Source organism: Echinops telfairi, unplaced genomic scaffold, assembly GCF_000313985.2.
Source record: "Echinops telfairi isolate 266 unplaced genomic scaffold, ASM31398v2 ScPeMD7_7;HRSCAF=31, whole genome shotgun sequence".
NCBI classification, from domain to species: Eukaryota; Metazoa; Chordata; class Mammalia; order Afrosoricida; family Tenrecidae; genus Echinops; species Echinops telfairi.
In genome coordinates, this window is record NW_022103904.1 from 20,385,064 (window position 1) to 20,404,272 (window position 19,209).

Consider the following 19,209-nt stretch of genomic DNA (forward strand, 5'->3'; position numbering starts at 1 on the left):
CCAAAAACTGGTGCACTGAGATGGCTGCATGAACAGATGCATTGTCGTGGTGGCAAAACCAGGCCCATGTCTGCCACAAATCAGGCTTTTCTTGTCACACACTGCTATGAAATCTTTTCAGAATGTCTAAATAGAAAGCTTGATTAACAGTAAGACCTAGTGGATCGAGTGTTACAGCTCTTTTAGAATTTGTCTAGCAGGTGTTCTGGCTCTTACCGGAAAACCCTAAAAAAAAAACAACCTAGTGGATCAAACTCCAAATGCACGAGTCAACATTTTCATCCGTTCGGGAAGTTGATGGACATCCAGAACAAAGTTTGTCATCAATTGACATTTTACCTTTTTTGAAATAGGAAAAACTCTTACACTTGAGTTTTTCCCATAGTGCTGTCCTTGGAGCTGTGTTCAACATCACAACAGTTTCTGCAGCATTTTTCCCAAGCAGGAAACAAAATTTCACAGCTGCACGCTGTTCTCTTAAATTGGCAATCACCGAAGACGAGGTTTGAGTGAAACTGGTTTTAAGAAAAAATTCACTGTGAACCAGAGAGAACCTTCCCAGGTGATGCCACTGGGTGCACGAACTCAGAGCGAGTTGCTTGATGCTCACCTACCCTGCTTCCCCGAAAATAAGACAGTGTCTTATACTAATTTTTGCTCCCAAAGATGTGCTAGGTCTTATTTTGGGGGGATGTCTTATTTTTCCATGAAGAAGAATATGGTACACATTTATTGTTGAATATAAAAATAAGAAACTTATTACCTGTATACGGTATGGTAGTAGTTGTCATCACAAACCAGCATAACCAGACAAACTGTGAATCCTACAGTATCAAAAATTTCTTGTTACTACCCTGTTTCCCCCTCTCCCAACCCCTGTGCTACCGGACACCTTCACCAGACCCCCCTCCCCCGCACCCCTTTATCAGACATTTCCCCCCTACCTCAGTCAACCCTATGTGTCCACACAATGTGCCCGACTCCTGCCCCGCGTGACTCACTAATTGTGAGTCAGCCAGACTCCATCAGGGCAGAGCAAGCAGCAGGCTTGTCCTGGCATCAGAGCGGGCTCTCTGATGAAAAGAGACCTCACACTTCCTGTCTGCTCCGGCTGTGCTGTGGCCAACACTGAGCTGCGTGGTGGTGCCCGTCGCTACGGTCCAGAATTCAGAGTTACGGTGGCTTCAGGGGGCCTTATTATCGGGGAGGTCTTATTTTCGGGGGATGCCTTATATTTCAGGAAAAGGCAAAACTGTAAGTAGGTCTCATTTGGGGGATGTCTTATTTTCTGGGAAGCACGGTAGTATGCTGTCCTACGTCAATTGCACGACAGTTTTCCAGCTGCAGCTGGAAATAGCCCAAAGGCTCATCAGTAAAAGAATGGTTAAAGACATTCTGATAATACACACAATGGAAACTACGTATCCCTGAAAAACAGTGATGAAACCATGAAACACTCATGACATGGATGGACCTAGAGACCATTGTGCTCATTTATTTTTGAACATCCTAATGCTCTCATTCAGAGTACATTACCCAAATACAGTGCTGCTTCGGATCATGATTTCTGCCTGCGCTACAAGCACATGTTGTTTTCATTGCTGTTGATGTTTGTATAGTCATTGATTTCTCTCAATATCTTTGGTATTTTATAAAGACACAATACAGGGGCAATAAGTATTTGTGAACCTACATCAAAAAACTGTTTTCTTTCTTTCTTTTTAAAAACAGTTTTATTGGTCTATAATTCACATATCATACAATAATTCAATCATATCATGAAGTTGTACAATCATCACCACAATCAAATTTAGAATGTTTTCTTCATTCTAGTACTCGTTATTAGCTCCTCATTTCCTCCCTCAATGATTTTTTTGAGACTGAAGTAGTAAATAAAGGAGAAAAAAATTTAAAAGGCTTTTCTATTCAGTTACTAATAATGTTATAACTAATAATGTAATTCAATGTAGAAAGATTTTACAAACCAGTTTTGATGTTAGGATTCATATAATCTAAAACATATTACATTTAAGTGGTTTACAACTTCATTTAGCACACACTTTTCTGTGAATGAAAATGAAAATAAACATTACTGAGGGTTCTGTGTGGTCTGGCAGGGGGAGAGGTTCATGCTGGTATGGGAAGAGGTTCATGATGCTGGGTGAGGACAGGGTGGCTGTGTGACACTATGCGTTACCACTTATGTGGCACCAACCTTAACAACGCCTCTGCTCCACAGCCTGTGTTATCAGGGAGCCAAGGTCATGGCCCTTCCTGGAGATAGGGAAAGCCTGAACAAGGCTATGCAAGATGCCTATCGGAAAGGAGCAGAGGGCATGTGCAGTGCACTTGGGCCCAGCAGGGTGTGCCTGGTTTGGCTTTGGCCTGCCTTCTGTTCCTCACCATGCAGGCAGGCCCAACAAGGGGGCAAGTAGAGGAAGTAGGGACAGAGTGGAGAGCTGCTCTTTTGTCTTTCCTGTACATGTGCACTGAACCCCAACGGTCTCGTCTTATCCTTACTAATTCATAATACTTGTTAAGGACGGTGGCATTGGGGGATGTCTGGACCAAGGGGGACTGAAGGGGGAGGGAGGATCTGAGAGGAAGCAGAGGTTCCCAGGCCAGTACAGAGCCTGTGAGCCCAGAGCTCCAGAGCCCAGAGCCCTAGCCAAGCCCTTCTCTGTCTTTCAGGGCATCGCTTCTCACGGCAGGAACTAGTTACAACATCGGGCTTGATGTGAGAGGCCCACGCTGGCCTCTCCTCTGCTGGCTCAGCCCTCACTCAGCCTTTGCTGCTTTGGGAAGTGGGCAAAAGAAAGACTTCACCCTTTCCACTAAGAAGAGGCCATGGAACGGGGCCCAAATGGTGGATGAGCAGGGTGTGTGGTGGATCATTAACCAGCTGGAAGTCTGAGAGGTGTACCCATTGGCTCCCACCCCAGTCAGGCCAGGGCTGTCATCAGCGGGGAGGAGACTCTTTTTAACGTGTTATGTCAGGAGCCGGAGCTCTTGGCTCGCCCTGCATCTGACCCTCTATCTGGTCCTGCTGCCCACTCCCAGGTCCAGGATGGTTAAGGGTGGCTTGAGGTTCTGTCTGGTCTTCGTCCTGCTCCCATGCTGGGTGAGTCTTTGCCACATATGTCCACAGGCCACTGCCCTCAGGGGGTCCCGGGTGGGTACGTTGACAGCTCTTGGGGACTAGGACTGCTTGATGCACAGTGAGGATCTGAGGATCTGAAGGAGATAGCAGACCCAAAGATAAACGGAGGGCCAGGTTAGTCTATAGGGGAGCGGTGGGTTCCAGCCCGTCAGAGGAAAGTGTGGGGGGAGGATCGTGACTACTCCCTTCACCCCCTGACTCTCGGAGTTAAGAGGTTCAATTGGACTACAGAGGACAGAGAAGGGCAGATAGCTCCAACCGGGAAGCAGCTTGTGCTCTGGCTCAGAGCCGCACCCGTGTCACTAGTCTTGCTATGGAGATGGAGAAGGCGTGGGGGACAGATCTCATCCAGCGTCCTGGCAGCTGGCAGAAAGCATGGAGCATCTTAAGAGTCTTGCCCCCTCCTTAGCCTCTGAGGGTGGGTAGTCGTTCAGGCAAAACACAGCCTGTATTCAGCATCTCCGAGAAAGCCTCCCAGCAGGGCCTCTGGACTGCGGCCTGGCAGCTTGGGGCTTCCAGCCTTGGGAGGACTCGGTACCGACAGAACTTCTTGTGCTTCTATACCAGCTCTGAGGAGCCGGCCTCAGCTCCTGTCCCACCCCCCCATCCCTAGGGCTCTCTAGGATCCTCACAGCAGCCTTCTGGGGAGACTCCATCCCCTGGCTTGCTTGACTGGGAGAGATGTTTCTAAACCGTTCAAAACGGTACATCTCCTGAGGGCCCTTCCTTCCCTTCCTGCTGCTCCAGGTTCCCTTTCGTCTTGCCCCAGTCACGTGTCCTTGGCCCAACTCCCTGGCTCACTCTCTCTGGGTCCTCCTTGGGTCACCTGGGCCTCCACCCCAGGCCCAGTGACGTCTTCTGTTCCGCAGGCCCACGCAGAGCTGTATACACCCATCCATCAGGCTGGCTACTGCGCTTTCTACGATGAGTGTGGCAAGAACCCTGAGCTGTCTGGCAGTGTGCTCCCTCTGTCCAACGTCTCTTGCCTGTCCAACACACCGGCCCGCCCAGTGACAGGCTCGCACCTGGCCAGTCTCCAGCGCGTCTGCCCTCGTCTCTACAACGGCCCCAATACCACCTATGCGTGCTGCTCCCTCAAGCAGCTGCTGTCCTTGGAGCGAAGCATGATGGTCACCAAGGCCCTCCTGTCCCGTTGTCCCGCCTGTGCCGACAACTTCGTCAGCCTGCACTGTCAAAACACTTGCAGCCCCAACCAGAGCCTCTTTATCAATGTGACACGTATCTCCAAGCTCGCCAATGGGCAGGATTCAGCAGTGCTGGCCTATCAGGCTTTCTACCAGCGCAGCTTTGCCGAGCAGGCCTATGATTCCTGCAGCCGCGTTCGCATCCCTGCAGCCGCTACGCTGGCCGTGGGCACCATGTGTGGCGTGTATGGCTCTGCTCTGTGCAATGCCCAGCGCTGGCTCAATTTCCAGGGAGACACCAGCAATGGTCTGGCTCCATTGGACATCACCTTTCTCCTCCTGGACTCTAGCCCGGCCCCTGGGGCTGGCATCCAGCTTCTGAACGCGGAAATTGTGAGCTGCAATACATCCCAGGAATCTGGTGCTGCGGCCTGCTCGTGCCAGGACTGTGCCGCATCGTGTCCCGTCATTATGCGCCCCCAATCTCTGGACTCCACTTTCCGCCTGGGCCGGATGGCGGGGGACCTGGCCCTGGTGATCATCCTCTGCTCCGTCTTCGCTATCCTTGTTGTCTTCCTTGTGGGAACCCGCCTTCGCTGCGGTAGGGACAAGGGCAAGGTGGCAGACCCGGGTGTGCATACAAGCTTCTTCGACAGGCTCAGCCTCTCCACCCACAGGTTCCTGGGCCAGCTCTTCCAGACCTGGGGCACATGGGTGGCCTCATGGCCACTGACCATCCTAGGGGTGTCCATTGCTGTGGTGCTGGCTTTGTCAGGGGGCCTGGCCTTCATGGAACTCACCACTGACCCTGTGGACCTGTGGTCAGCCCCGAACAGCCAGGCCCGACGGGAGAAGGAGTTCCACGACCAGCACTTTGGCCCCTTTTTCCGAACCAACCAGGTGATCCTGACGGCACCTGGCAGGACCAGCTACGGTTATGACTCCCTGATGCTGGGGCCCAAGAACTTCAGTGGGATCTTGGCCCTGGACCTGCTGCTGGAGCTGCTGGAGCTTCAGGAGAGGCTGCGGCAGCTGCAGGTGTGGTCCCCTCGGGAGCAGCGCAACATCTCTCTCCGAGACGTCTGCTATGCCCCGCTCAACCCTCACAATGCCAGTCTTTCAGACTGCTGTGTCAACAGCCTGCTGCAGTACTTCCAGAACAATCGATCGCAGCTGTTGCTCACGGCCAACCAGACGCTCCTGGGCCAGACCTCCCAGGTGGACTGGAGGGATCACTTCCTGTACTGTGTCAAGTGAGTAAAACCCATGGTAAAACCATGGGACGGCCAAGGTGCTCCCAGAGAGGGTGCTCCCAAGGTAGAGGGCTCTGGGCCTTTCGGGCGGCATGGCCCTTCACCCTCCTGGGTGTGTTCTCCAGCCCCTCCCTCCTCCTCTTCAGCAAACACTCTGAGGGTCCACTTCCCTTTCTTTCTGTTGAGGGGACCCCTCTCTTCCTTTGGCCTTCAGAGAGGAGTCTGGCTGGCCCCGCTCAGGCTTCCGTTTGCGTGCTTTTGCGCTGTGCCACCGCCTGCAAGCTGACAGGCCTTCGGGGCCTACTCTGGGCTGCGGTGTGAGGAGGAAAGAGGGCAAGGGCGTAGCTGGGTGTCCCTGGCAAGGCTTGGCTTAGTCCCTCTGGGGAGGCCCACATGCAAAACGAATGTGCGGGCTGCCCGGCAGGCGGACAGTAGCTGTGGGTTTGGGGCGAGGAAGTAAAACAGCGGCCCTCAAATGTTTTTTGATCTCAAGGCCTCCTTGCATTCCCAACATTCATTCAGGGCCGACCCCAAACACTTTCTGTTAAAGTGCATGATATCTCTCAACACTGACAGATTAACACAGAAATGGATAACAGTTATTATTTTTAAAAGAACAACAAAGAAACCCCTTTAGATGGTAATATGCATAGCATGTTTTTATGAAGCATGTTTTTCAAAACAAAAATATCCATAGCGAGGAGTGTGCGTCTACATGTTTGCAAATTATCTTTCATATCCTGCTTAATCAACGGCAGCTGGATTTTCATAACTGACGCTGCACTGCCTCTGTTGTGATTTGTTAGGTGAAGTATACCAAGCAGGTTCATAGCCTTTCCAGGCAATGTAGCTATTCTTGGATGCTACGTCAAAATGCACCAAGTGACCTTTCTCAAATGCTAGTTGCAAAGGGCAGCCCAAGGGGAGGCTGTGCCATGGCTTCAGTGGTCACAAGGGGCATCGGGCACTGTGATCCCAGACTCACAGCTGCTCTGAGATAGACTAGCTGCCCCCACTCAGCCCTCAGCCCCGCACACAGCATGCTATGTTTGTTTAGATTGTGGATTCTCACAATCACTTGGGCGGTCTGTTCTCTTCAATCCCAGACATGAAACCTGAGGCTCAGAGTGAGGAGGGGAGGTGCTCAAGGTTCTAGAGCATGTTAGGAGCACAGCCGATGCTGCCAGCTGCCCAAGGGCTGATAGAGCTTTTCACGGATAGACCCACTGCTTCTTTGCACCAACACACTGTATGGAGAGTGCTCATGGAGGGACCTTGTCCAAGGTCACCTCCCAATAATGGTGGTGTTGACTCCGGAGCTCCTGGGACTAGAGTACGTTGGGACCCTGGGGTGCAGAAGAAGGCCAAGCATACGGTATGTGGGACCTCCAGTTCAAATCCCAGCCCCCAACCCCACATGGACTCTTATCAGCGTTGTCGTCCACTTGCTTTGTGGGAGATGAGGATCGCCACGGTACCTGAATTGTGGGGCTGGTGTGAGGTTGAAAGAGGGCAATTAGCCCTGGGAGAGAGACTGCCCACATGGAGAGGACACAAAAGATCTGCTTGATCTCACGTGTCTCGGTTTCCTAGCACTGCTATAGCAGAAATAGCAGGAGTCGGGGGCTTGAGCCAACAGAAATTAGTTTCCTTCTCATGGAGGAGGCTCGAAATCCAAATGGGAGGTTTTCTCTGCTCCTGTGGGAAAACATCTTTGCCTTTATCTCTGCCCGTGACCTCAGGGCACCCCAGCTCTCTGAAACTCCCCAGTTGGCATGGCTCTTTCCTTGCGGGGTTTGCTCATCCCTCTGCCGAATCTGTTCTTTGGAGATCTCAAGAGTAATTCAGCTGAAGACACACTCTATACAGACATGACTTAGTGACCATCACAAAGGGATGACCTCTGTGGGCACGGGTACATATGTGTTGAAATGGCAACATATTTCTGGTGGACGCGGTTCAGCCCATGACACCACTTTGCTTCCCGGGCTTCTTCAGAAAGCTGAGTTTGTGAAACGGACTAAGACCGTTCGTTACCAATCCCCTGGACCAGGTGGCCCAGGGCCCTCCGGCTCCCACTCCACAGCGGTGTGGCTGGGGCAGGGAATGGGAATGGGAAGGAAGAGTCCTGGAGCAGGCAGAGCATGTCCCCTTCCCTGTTCCCCACAGCGCTCCACTTACCTTCAAGGATGGCACAGCCCTGGGCCTGAGCTGCATGGCTGACTACGGGGCTCCTGTCTTCCCTTTCCTTGCAGTAGGGGGGTACAAAGGTAAGATGATAGCCCCAGAGGACACCTGTAAGGGGCAGGGACCCTTGGGTGGCAGGTGGGAATATGACCTTGAGGTTCTGGTGTATGGGAGCTCAGGTGACCTGCCTTGCCATGCCTCTGCGTCTTCCTTGTCTGATAGTATGCCAGCCTTCTACTGCGCATTGGCCCACAGGTCTTGCCTTTGGCTGAGGTGAGGTAGGAAGGCCCAAACAATGAATAGGAAGGTGTGTGTGTGAGGTGGTGGTGGTGTGCAGGGAGATGGAGAGCTGAGCCAGTAAGAGCTCTTTGTTGAGTGTGTCTTTCCCAGGGAAGGACTATTCCGAGGCAGAAGCCCTGATCATGACCTTCTCTCTCAACAACTACCCACCTGGGGACCCCCGGCTGGCCCAGGCCAAGCTCTGGGAGTCGAGCTTCCTGGAGGAGATGCGAGCCTTCAAGCTGCGAATGGCTGGCACCTTCCAGGTCACCTACATGGCAGAGGTGAGCTCAAGCCCTATGGCTTGCGGGTGCAGCCCGGGCAACCACAAGTGGGTTCCTGTGCCTAGTCCTGTCCTTGCCACCTCCTGAGTGATCCTGGGCAAGAGACCTCACTGCCTTATATATATCCTGGTTCCCAATCGGGGTCGATTAGGGAAGCCTCCTTGCTACAGGGCTGTCTGGGTCTTATAGCCCATCCCCAGGTACATGAGGACGCACAGCCATGAGTGTTCACAGGAAGCTTTGTTACTGTTGGGATGTTCACGATGATGAAGATTCCTCCCTTGCCTCCCCCACCCTCCCTGAACCCCTGCTTCATGCCCTTGAGGTTTAGGAACTTTGAGAGTCTGCTAGCCCCGAGTAAGACTCAGCCAGTGCACTTGCTGGTTGTGTGTCCACAGCGCTCCCTGGAAGATGAGATCAACCGCACCACAGGGGAGGACCTGCCCATCTTTGCCATCAGCTACATCGTCATCTTCCTGTACATCGCCCTGGCCCTGGGCAGCTACTCCAGCTGTCGCCGAATGCTGGTGAGTTCTGACTGGGTCCTATACAGTCCCTGCTGAGAGCACAGGTGGCTCTAGGGCCCTAGAAGCCCTCCTTGGGTCATGAACTTCCATAACCAGAGCACAGCCGAACACAGAGCCAAACTCACCTTAAGCCAAAGTAGCCTCTAGTCTGTTTCTCGGCGGTGCTCTGTTTCCTAAGGCCAATGCCATGTTTTCAAGCTGTTCCCTGAGATATCTTTCCATGTAAGAACCAGTAGCTCGAGTTTCTTACAATAAATATATGCCTCCTGCTCCAGTATGTACTCTCTGCTCAGCCGTGGCCGTGGGGCCTCGGGCCTGCCCTGGGAGGCCAGCTCTGGAGAGATGCCCAGTGATAAGAGCCTTGGCCCCGGTGGGAGAGCATGGTGCACAGCTGGGCACAGTTTTCCTCCAGCCCGGGCGGGTGTGGTCCCCTGGCCGTGGAAAGGAAGCTGATCTTTGATTCCAACGCAGGTGGACTCCAAGGCCACGCTGGGCCTGGGGGGGATAGCAGTGGTGCTGGGAGCAGTCATGTCTGCCATGGGCTTCTTCTCCTACATTGGGGTCCCCTCTTCTCTGGTCATCCTCCAAGTCGTGCCTTTCCTGGTGCTCGCTGTGGGGGCTGACAACATCTTCATCTTCGTTCTCGAGTACCAGGTAAGGAGGCGGGGGCTCTTTTGTCTCTGGTTGTCACACACCAGCCTGTCAGTCTGTGGAGCATTCTCCCAGAATTCACCTTCGCATCAACGCACACGTTTGTGGCACCTGCCGAAAGGAGGGACTTCTCGAGCACTGTGGCATGAGTAGCTCACCCCCTTGGCTGCTAACCCAAAGATGGGGCAGCTCAGAGCTCACCCAGGGGAACCTCAGAAGCAAGGCCTGGTGATCCACTTGTGGAAAACCAGTCGCTGAAAACCATTTGGGGTGCGGTTCCACTCTGGCACCCGTGGAGTCACCATGAGTCGGGTCCACTGGATGGCCACTCACGGTTATGGAGAGCAGAGTTGTGTTTTGTACCGCACAGGTGGATCGATGCCACGTGCATCATCCTGCATGAACTCGCTTCCGGCTAGCTCCACGTGATGTCAGGGAGATGCCTCCTGCCGCATCACGATCAATTGGGTCTACTTGGTCCCATCCTGATAACATGCAGATTCCATGCATGTGCTGGTGCAGCGATCCTGATCCTCTGAAACACTGTGCCTGCCATGGTTTGGGTGAGCCTACGGTGGGAGGGCAGCAGTGCCAAGTGCCTACAAGGAAGCTGGAGGGCAGACTCTTTGTACCACGTGAGGTCTTTAGGAAGAGATCATTCTTGGCATTTCCACATGGGCCACTATTAGTTCCCTCCTGGCCTGGCCTGGCCCATGCTTTGGCTAGGCCCTGGATTCCCTCCCCCACTGCTGTCCCCACACAGAGGCTGCCGAGGGAGCCCGGGGAACGCCGAGAAGCACACATTGGCCGCACCCTAGGCCATGTGGGTCCCAGCATGCTGCTGTGCAGCCTCTCGGAGGCCATCTGCTTCTTCTTAGGTAAGATTTGCCCCTCCCCCCTCCCCCACCCAGGGGCTGGGTCTGTGTTGAATTTGGAGTTTCAGATGGGCCAGACCCTTGCCTCTCTGTCTGTGCCCAGGACGGAGTGTTCTAATAGTCCTCTGGCCCTCCCACAGGGGCCCTGACTCCTATGCCAGCCGTGCGAACCTTCGCCCTGACCTCTGGCCTCGCGGTGGTGCTTGACTTCTTGCTGCAGATGTCTGCCTTCGTGGCCCTGCTTTCCCTCGACAGCAGGAGACAGGAGGTGGGCCTGGGCCAGGGCTCAGTGTCCTGCTTTGCTGGAGAGCTGTGGTCTGGGAGGTGGCTGGGAGGGAAAATATTTGGACTTTGCATTCCCCATTTCCCTAGAACAGTGATTTCACTTGTGTCATTTTTTAAAGAAATGCATAGAATTTCCAGGAATGCATGAGGTCAGCTACACCAGATAGGTGTGAGCAGGCGACAGGGAGTGATGGGCTATGTGACAGTAAAATTCAAAGATACTTCCGCAAGAACAGAACAAAAACAAAAGCACAACTGTGCAATGCGGGCAGGTGGGCACAGCCTCGTGTCCCCTGCACCACCTTGAGAGGCTGCTTCCCTAGGCCTCTCGCCTCGACATCTGCTGCTGCGTTAGGACCCCACAGCCTTCTCTATCAAGCCCCCGGGAGGGGTTCCTGCTGCGGTTTTTCCGCCACGTCTACACACCAGTCCTGCTGCACAAAGTCACCCGTGGGGTCGTGGTGAGTTGTGGGGCAGCCTGGCCACTTGAGCGTGTTTGTTCAGTCTCGAACCTGGCTTTCTTGGCGAGAAGGTAGGGCTTGGAAAGGCGGGGAACTCCCCAGGCTGAGTTTAATGTTGGTGGCCTTGGAGGAAGACAGTCTGACTCTGGGTCCTGCCAACCAGACCCCTTGGAGAGGGTTGGGGGAGGAAGGTGAGGAGGGAAGTAACCCCAGGGGCTCTCATGTCCTTCCTCCCCAGGTGATACTGTTCCTGGCCCTCTTCGGGGTGGGGCTCTACTTCATGTGCCACATCAGTGTGGGCCTCGACCAGGAACTGGCCCTGCCCAAGGTGAGGCACGTCTGCTGCGACTGCTGCCTGGTTGGGGTGTGGCAGCACTCGCAGAAGGACAGGGGAAGAGGCCTTGTCAGGAGGGGGAAATGCAGGCACTAAGACCAATGCAAGGCCAGAAGACCAGGGGTGGCCAAGGTGGCCCGTGGTGGGCTAAAAGGACAACTCTGCAAAAGTGGGCTCAGTAAAATACAAACGCTGCAAGGGTGAGGTTGAAGCAAGAACAATGGGGGGGGGGCATTGAGTATGAAGGTGGGGAGACCTGGAGGGCAGAGACCCATGCCCTGTGTGGGAAGCCTGACCCACAGACAGATCTGGGCTTTGGGACTCCATCCAGGCAGGCATGGAAACAGGGATCAAGGACGAATGCTGGGCCAGCAAGTTGTAGGGTGGCCAGGTGTTCTGAGGAACCCAGGCCAAACCTGCTGTTCAGCTGGATGTGCATTCAAGGGCTGGATGGCAGCAAGGGAAGGGAGCGAAGGGCCAACCCCTTAGAGCAGGGCTGATCCCTTGGGAGACATGGGCACTGGGACCTAAGAGCTCAAAGGAGAGTCAGGCCTAGGCCTGGCTACAGTGAACCTGGCCTATCTATGGAATTGCTTTAGAGGAGTGGGTCCAAATCTTGAAGAGATAAGATGCAGAAGACGGTAGAGTCATCCTGTGAGGTAGAGAGAAGCCAGCCAGATCTCGGAGTCGAGGACAAAGTGCCCAGTGCTTTCAAGCACTCATGGGGACCAGTGGCCTCCTAACAGGAGACTGTTAGGGTGGGAGGAACAAGGAGAGGCCAATGGATGTGCTGGTCCCTAGGGATGGACCCCAGAGTGAGCCCGGGGCCATCTCTGTGTGGCTGTGCCTCGGGGCCACAGGTTGGCTGGGATTACCAGGAAAGACAAGGTGGTACATGTGTGTTCATGTCAGCCAGAATGAGTTACTCTGTGCTTGCATTCCCCTGACTCTACCGGTGTGTATGTACTTCTAAATGTGTCTGTGTGCCTGCTGTGTGTGTACTCTGGGTGTGTATACCTCTGCACGTCTCAGCTGTGTCTGCGCCTGTCTGTACGTCTATGCATGTACCTTTGTGTGTACACGTGTCCATAACTCTGTGTGTATGCCTGCATGTGTACCTCTGTGGATGTGCCTACGTGTATACACTTCCACAGGAGTGGGCCTAGCCTACTGACTGCCCTGTGTCTCCTAGGACTCATACCTGCTCGACTATTTCCTCTTTCTGAACCGGTACTTTGAGGTGGGAGCCCCCGTCTACTTTGTCACCACGGCGGGCTATAACTTCTCCAGCGAGGCCGGCTTGAACGGCATCTGCTCCAGCGCAGGCTGTGACAGCTACTCCTTAACCCAGAAGATCCAGTACGCCACTGAGTTCCCTGAGGAGTGAGTGACTCTCGGCTCAAGCCCCTCCCGGCCTATCCCTTCCTCTCCCACCCAGTCCTTTCTCACAGCCACAAGCCTTCCAGGAAGCCTCCCCGCCCCTGCTCAGCTGCCCACCTAGTCGACCTTCTCTCTCCTGCCCTTCAGGTCTTACCTGGCCATACCTGCCTCTTCCTGGGTGGACGACTTCATCGACTGGCTGGCCCCCTCCTCTTGCTGCCGCCTCTATGCTTTTGGCCCCAACGTGGGTCAATTCTGTCCTTCGACTATCAGTGAGCGCAAGGCCTAAAGGGCCTCCTTGTCTACCTCATCTGTGGGAAACTGGGGTGCAAGGAATAGCATTGAAAGGAGGGCATAGCCAGTCTTCTTGTCCCCTCCTGCCCCCTTCAGGGGAATCTGGCTCTCTCACACACCCCTCACTGGCTCTGTCACAGTGTGGGGCAGAAGCCTGAAGGAGCCCATGTCAGGGGCCTTGTCCATCTATGTATAGCAGGCACCCTGACGGTGCGTGTCTATAGTTGGGTGGGCTTGTCGAGCAGAGGGTTGCCAGCGTCCTAGGAGCCGGACCAGCTCCGCTAAGGGGAGAGTGCCCCTGTGTGGTTTGCCCCACCCAAGACTGCCTCTTCGGTGGGTGCCTGTGCCTGGAGAGGGTTATTTTCCTCAGCTGGTGGTGTTACCGGGTGCTCTGTTCTGCCTCATAGTGACCTTCGTGTGACACAGTAGAACCACAGGGTTCTCTAGGCTGCAATCTTTATGGAAGAAAAAGATTCAATGCACCACAGACTGTCAGAAGAATGAACCGATCTATGTTGAAAGAAGTAAAACCAGAATGCTCCTTAGAATCTAGGTCAGTGAGACTTTGCCTCCTGTACTTTGGACGCGTTATCAGGAGCGACCTATTTCTGGAGAAGGACATCGTGCTTGATAAAGCAGAACATCAGCAGCAAGGAGGAAGACCCTCAAGGATGAGACACAGTGGTGGCAACCAGGGGCTCACACACGGGCGTAGTTGTGAGGCTGGCATGGGGCCCAGCAGCAGTTCGTTCTACTGCACACGAGGTCGCTGTTAGTTGGAACTGACTTGACCGCACCTGACAGCAGCAACGACAATGGCTAAGGAAGCAGACCATGGGGGTGGTGGTGTTTGAACTGCTAACCTTTCAGTTAGCAGCCAAATGTGTAACAGCTGTGCCACCAGGCTTCTTTCCTCCGGATTAGTGACAAATCCCTCTAGAAGTAGCACGGGGCCATACGCTGCTCTCTGATGGTGTGAGCCATAAGGGCAGGCCTTCAAAGGTGGGGTCAGGGGTGGGGTGGGCTGGAGCCCCACATAGGGGTCCTGCCCTGGGACCTAGGTTGCCTCTCTACCTCAGGTTCCTTGAGTTGCTCTAAGAATTGCGTGAGCCGCACTCCGGGCCCCGTCCGCCCATCAGTGGAACAGTTCCACAAGTACCTCCCGTGGTTCCTGAATGACCCGCCCAACATCAAGTGTCCCAAAGGGTACGAAGGGCTGCCTCTGGGAGGGCGGATGTGGGGCTCCAAGGGAGGGTGAAGCCGATGGGGGAGTCCTAGCCCCTTTGCTCGGCATTCTTCTCACAGGGGCCTGGCAGCTTACAGCACCTCTGTGAACCTGAGCCAGGATGGTGAGATTTTGGGTGAGTGCAGCAGCCTCGCTGGGGTCCTGAGAGTTCCCTGTGTGCACTATTGTTCTCATTTCTTTCTCCTTCACGCATCCCACCTCTCAAGGCTTTGGACTCCCAGCCTATGCCCCTCACCTGGGCCCCTTCTGCTATCCCTTATTCCAGGTTAGCCTGAAGTTCGAGGGGTGCTTCCCACAGCTACCCCGAAATTTGGAACTGCCTGAAAAAACCCAGGCTGGCCCCCATCCTGCGACCCACACTTTGGGAACCACTGCTCCACATCAACCCTAAGATTGTCTCTAACCCAGGGCCAGTGCTTTCTGAACATTTTCTCCATAATGACAAGAGCCGTACTGTCTCCTTCTCTGGTCTTCCTGCTCGTTATAAACAATTCAGAGTGCTTTTCGCTGTACCTGACTGGCACCCCGGTCCACAACCCCATGGTCTCCGGGGCGGCAGTTTTCATTTTTCTTCTCTGTAGGAATATGCACAGTGGCAATGTGATTGCATTGAAGGAATTTTTGCAATCCTGTGTACGTTTTGAAGCTACACAGAGGATCGTTGGAGTCCATTAGGGCGATTGCTTTGGGGTCAGTCAGTCAGTCATAGAGCCTGGGACCTGGCCTAGTCCTGGTAGCCATACCAGCTGCCAAATCTGCAGGAAGAATTAAAATGAAATTTGGGGCCTTGGCTCCGAAGTAATCAGAACTGCATGAAGGCTACTAGTCATTGCATGACTAGTCCCAGGTTTGAGGAAGCCAGATCCGCTCCCAGCTGAAGCTAATGGTGTCTTGAAGTAGAATCTGACCTTTGTTCTTCTCGCATCTCCCTGGCCCTGTCCATGCTGGCCCAGCCTCTCGGTTCATGGCGTACCACAAGACCCTGAAGAACTCACAGGACTTCACAGAAGCTCTGCGGGCAGCTCGAGCCTTAGCAGCCAACATCACTGCCAGTCTGCGGAAGGTCCCAGGGACAGACCCAGCCTTTGAAGTCTTCCCCTATACGTGAGGCTCTGGGCAGCTGGGCCCCAAGGGCGTCAAGGGCCCCCCGGCTGGAGACTGTACTTTTGGGAAGCTGGGTTGCAGGGGAGTCATGTGGGAGAGGGCATGGCTAGAATAGAAAGTCGGGGCTACCTTTGGGCCTGTCTATTCCTCACTCTGAGGCCCTCGGTGAGTCAGCCTCTTCACGTTAAAATGGGAGCACCCTGCCTTTCTTGATGGGATCCAATGCTGGCTGGCTGTGACCATGTCTTGTCAACCACAGGATCACAAACGTGTTTTACGAGCAGTATCTGACAGTCATCCCCGAGGGGCTCTTCATGCTGACCCTCTGCCTCATGCCCACCTTTGTCGTCTGCTGCCTTCTGCTGGGCATGGACCTCCGTTCTGGCCTCCTCAACCTCTTCTCTATCATCATGATCCTTGTGGACACTGTTGGCTTCATGGCGCTTTGGGACATCAGCTACAATGCTGTGTCCCTCATCAACCTGGTCACGGTAAATCCCCAGCCACAGGCTGGCAGCCCAGGGACTGGGTCTTAAGGGTGGAACTACCTCTCCCAAGAGGTATTTGGAAATGCCAGCTTCCTAGGACCCTGCCAGTTCCATTGGGTCCCGGGGAAGACTTCAGTCTCTTTGGGTGCTTGCCACTTTGCATAGCCGAAGCCTTCTCTACCTGCAGGCAGTGGGTATCTCGGTGGAATTTGTGTCCCACATCACTCGCTCCTTTGCCATCAGCACCAAGCCCACCCGCCTGGAGAGGGCTGAGGAAGCCACCATTAACATGGGCAGTGCGGTGAGTGGCGCGGCGCCAACCCCACATGCCCATGGTGCGGGGCACCCCGGGGCCCCACCCTAACACCCGCTTGTGATGCCCAGGTCTTTGCTGGTGTGGCCATGACCAACCTGCCTGGCATCCTGGTCCTGGGTCTTGCCAAGGCCCAGCTCATCCAGATCTTCTTCTTCCGCCTCAACCTGCTCATCACCCTCCTGGGCTTGCTGCATGGCCTCGTCTTCCTGCCTGTGGTCCTCAGCTATCTGGGTGAGTGCCCGACCACTCAACTGTTCCTGCCTTTACCAGCTGGAGTCCACAGACTCCCTGCTCTAGGTCAGTGTCACTGTGATGATGGTCACCAAGGTAATGCATGCTTCCTCCTGGAAGGTGCAGCCACACACGAGCTGGAGCAAAAGCACAGAGACTCACAGACAACTTACCTCGCGACGGTTATTGTCAGCTTATATCTCTATCTCTCTATTGATCCCTGGGTGTGATCATATGGTGCTTTCTAGTCTGAAGGCTCTTTTGCTTAATATATTGTGAATATCTCTGTTCAACAGATGTGTCTGAAACACTGTGAAATGGCTATATGGTATTTCGTTGCTGTACTTTGAAACTTTTAACTAAGACCTTCAGTAAGAAATGGGTTTTTACATTGAGAAGCTGTGCGCATGGTTTGGTGCCACAATGATTAGATCTCTCGTCTGCTCATCGAAAGGCTGGAAGTTTAAACACCAGCCAATCAATCCCTGGGAGAGAGGTGCTGTAGTCTGCCTCTGCAAAGGTGTACAGCCTCGGAAACCCTATGGAGTCGTTTTCTGCTGTCCTGTAGGGTTGTCCCAAGTGTTCCTAGAGAGAGGGAGACTTGCAGGCCTCCCAGGAGGCTCAGGTGCTTTCAAGTGCTCCCTGAAAGAAAGTGCCAGCAGCTGGGTCCCGGGTGCTCTGGAGGGCAGATAGGCCAGAGGCCCAGCTACAGTGCCCACAATGGCTGGTAGTTTTCCAGGCAGGATGAGTAGTCAGAACAGGGAGCAAGATACGTGGAGGCAGTTGCACAGTTTGTGGGGTACCCTGCACTAATTGTGTGTGGTTCCCTGCTGTAAGGGATGGAGGGGAGACAGACAACTTCCCAGCCATCTCTCTAATATCCTCTACTGTGGTTGCACCCCCAGGGCCGGACGTTAACCAGGCTGTGGTGATGGAGCAAGAAAAGGCAAAGGTGGATGCTATGGCGAGGGAGGTCATGGCCAAGAAAGATCCCTGCCCCAAACATCCTTCCCTGACCCACACGACCAGCAATCTCTATGTGAACAAGGGCTTTGAAGATGACGCCAAGAGTGCTACTGATGTGCCCCACAATGGGAAGGTGCTTTGACAGGGCCCTGTCTGGCATGCCTGTGGTTATGGTTTGAGGGTGCTGACTGGAGGGGCTGTGGGTTCCCCTGTGGCAATCCATTGACCTTTCCTTATTGGGACCTCAGAGTGCTGTGCCCTTGAGAAAGCCCACAGCTCAATTTGTGTGGTTGTACCTGATGTAATTATCCTCTGTTTTGTGAAGAGGACAGGACTAAACTACTCTTACTCATGTCCACCTTTCCTCATGCCACACCCTTCCTTAGTTCACACCCTTCCTTGAGACACCTCTTGTCCTTACCAAAGCTAAAAGGAAAGAGAAGTGAGCAGAGATGGAGGGGTCTCACTAGGGCCAAGAAAGAAGAGTCAGCTGTGGAGTGCATCCTTTGGGCCTGTGGGCCCTGTGCTGAGAATCTCCTAGAGCCAGAGGAAGACTGATGCCAAGACACACGGAGAGCTCCACAGAACCAGGAAACAGAAGCTAAGAAGACATGGACCTTCCTCTAGAGCCAACCTAGAGGGAGTCATTCCTAGAACTGTCTCTACGGATTCAGACTTCTGGTCTCAACTGTGAGAAAATACATTTCTGTTAAAGCCATTCACTTGTGGCAGTTCTGTGATAACAGCATTAGATAACTAAGCCATTCTTTCACAAAAAGAGAAGCAAAAAAATCTGACTGGCGATTCTAGCCATTTGCAATAAGGCAAGAAAAAGGAATTAAGGTAAGAATTGGAAATAAATAAATTGTCATACCGTATATACGCAAGGATAAGCCGACCCAACTATCAGTCAAGGCACCTAGTTTTACCACAAAAACTGCATAAAAAGTGTGCTGAAAAACTCAGCTTATACTTGAGTATACACAGTAATTTTTAATAGAAATTGGTTGACGTTTATTTAATATAAATATGCAAATCAGGGTGACATGTTAGATTGTTGTTGCTAGGTGCCGTCAAGTTGGTTCCAACTCACAGTGGGTCTATGTACAGCACAACGAAACACCACCCAATTCTGTGCCATTCTCAAAATGGTTCGCATGTTTGAGCCCACTGTTGCAGCCGCTGTGTCAGTGGGTCTTGTCAAAGCTCATTCTCTCTCTTTGCTGCTCCTCTGCCCTAGACAAGCAGGATGTCCTCTCCAGGCACTGGTCTCTCCTGACAACATGTCCACAGCATGTGAGACAACGTCTCGCATCCGTGTCGTTAAGGAGCGTCTGGCTGTTCCTTGGAGTCTTTTGGTGGACTGTGGTACTTTCAATAGTCTTCATCAGCACCATAATTCATACGCATGGATTCTTTTTTGGTCTTCCTTGTTCAATGTCCAACGTTCACATGAACATGAGGTGACTGAAAATACCATGGTTGTGGCAGAAGCACCTCAGTCTTCATAGTCACATCCTTACTTTTCAACACTTTAAAGAGGCCTCGTGTAGTAGATTTACCCAACGCGATGGGGTCACTTGATCTTTCTACTGTTGCTTTCATAAGCACTGGTTGTGGATCCAAGAAAAACAATTTCAACTGTTTCTCCACTTATCGTGATGCTACTTATTTGTCTAGTTGTGAGGACTTTTGTATTCTTTAAATTGAATTGTAATCTATCCTGAAGGGTGCCACCCTTGA

At 53.2% G+C, this 19,209-nt stretch overlaps 1 protein-coding gene and 1 non-coding gene across 2 annotated transcripts; both read left to right on the forward strand.

Moving 5' to 3' along the window:
* The first annotated feature begins 166 nt into the window (after positions 1–166).
* LOC115868169 lies at positions 167–228 on the forward strand. Its single transcript, XR_004045456.1, has one exon. It is a non-coding gene; the product is annotated as a U7 small nuclear RNA (small nuclear RNA).
* A 2,821-nt stretch (positions 229–3,049) lies between these two features.
* NPC1L1 (NPC1 like intracellular cholesterol transporter 1) lies at positions 3,050–17,965 on the forward strand. The gene is made up of 19 exons (XM_013006006.2): positions 3,050–3,121; positions 4,030–5,558; positions 7,728–7,828; positions 8,136–8,308; positions 8,707–8,835; positions 9,307–9,489; positions 10,250–10,364; positions 10,502–10,629; positions 10,970–11,107; positions 11,346–11,435; positions 12,634–12,824; positions 12,969–13,093; positions 14,195–14,321; positions 14,421–14,476; positions 15,315–15,465; positions 15,725–15,956; positions 16,141–16,254; positions 16,338–16,500; positions 17,406–17,965. The coding sequence occupies exons 1-19, from the start codon at positions 3,068–3,070 to the stop codon at positions 17,606–17,608; spliced, it is 4,002 nt and encodes a 1,333-aa protein (XP_012861460.1). The 5' UTR covers positions 3,050–3,067; the 3' UTR covers positions 17,609–17,965.
* The last annotated feature ends 1,244 nt before the right edge of the window (positions 17,966–19,209 follow it).

Coding starts and splice junctions, on each gene's coding strand:
- NPC1L1 (XM_013006006.2), top strand. CDS start 3,068: ATGGTTAAGGGTGGCTTGAGGTTCTGTCTGGTCTTCGTCCTGCTCCCA. Junction 5,559..7,727: donor CACTTCCTGTACTGTGTCAA/GTGAGTAAAACC, acceptor TGTTCCCCACAG/CGCTCCACTTACCTTCAAGG. Junction 10,630..10,969: donor TCGACAGCAGGAGACAGGAG/GTGGGCCTGGGC, acceptor CTGCTTCCCTAG/GCCTCTCGCCTCGACATCTG.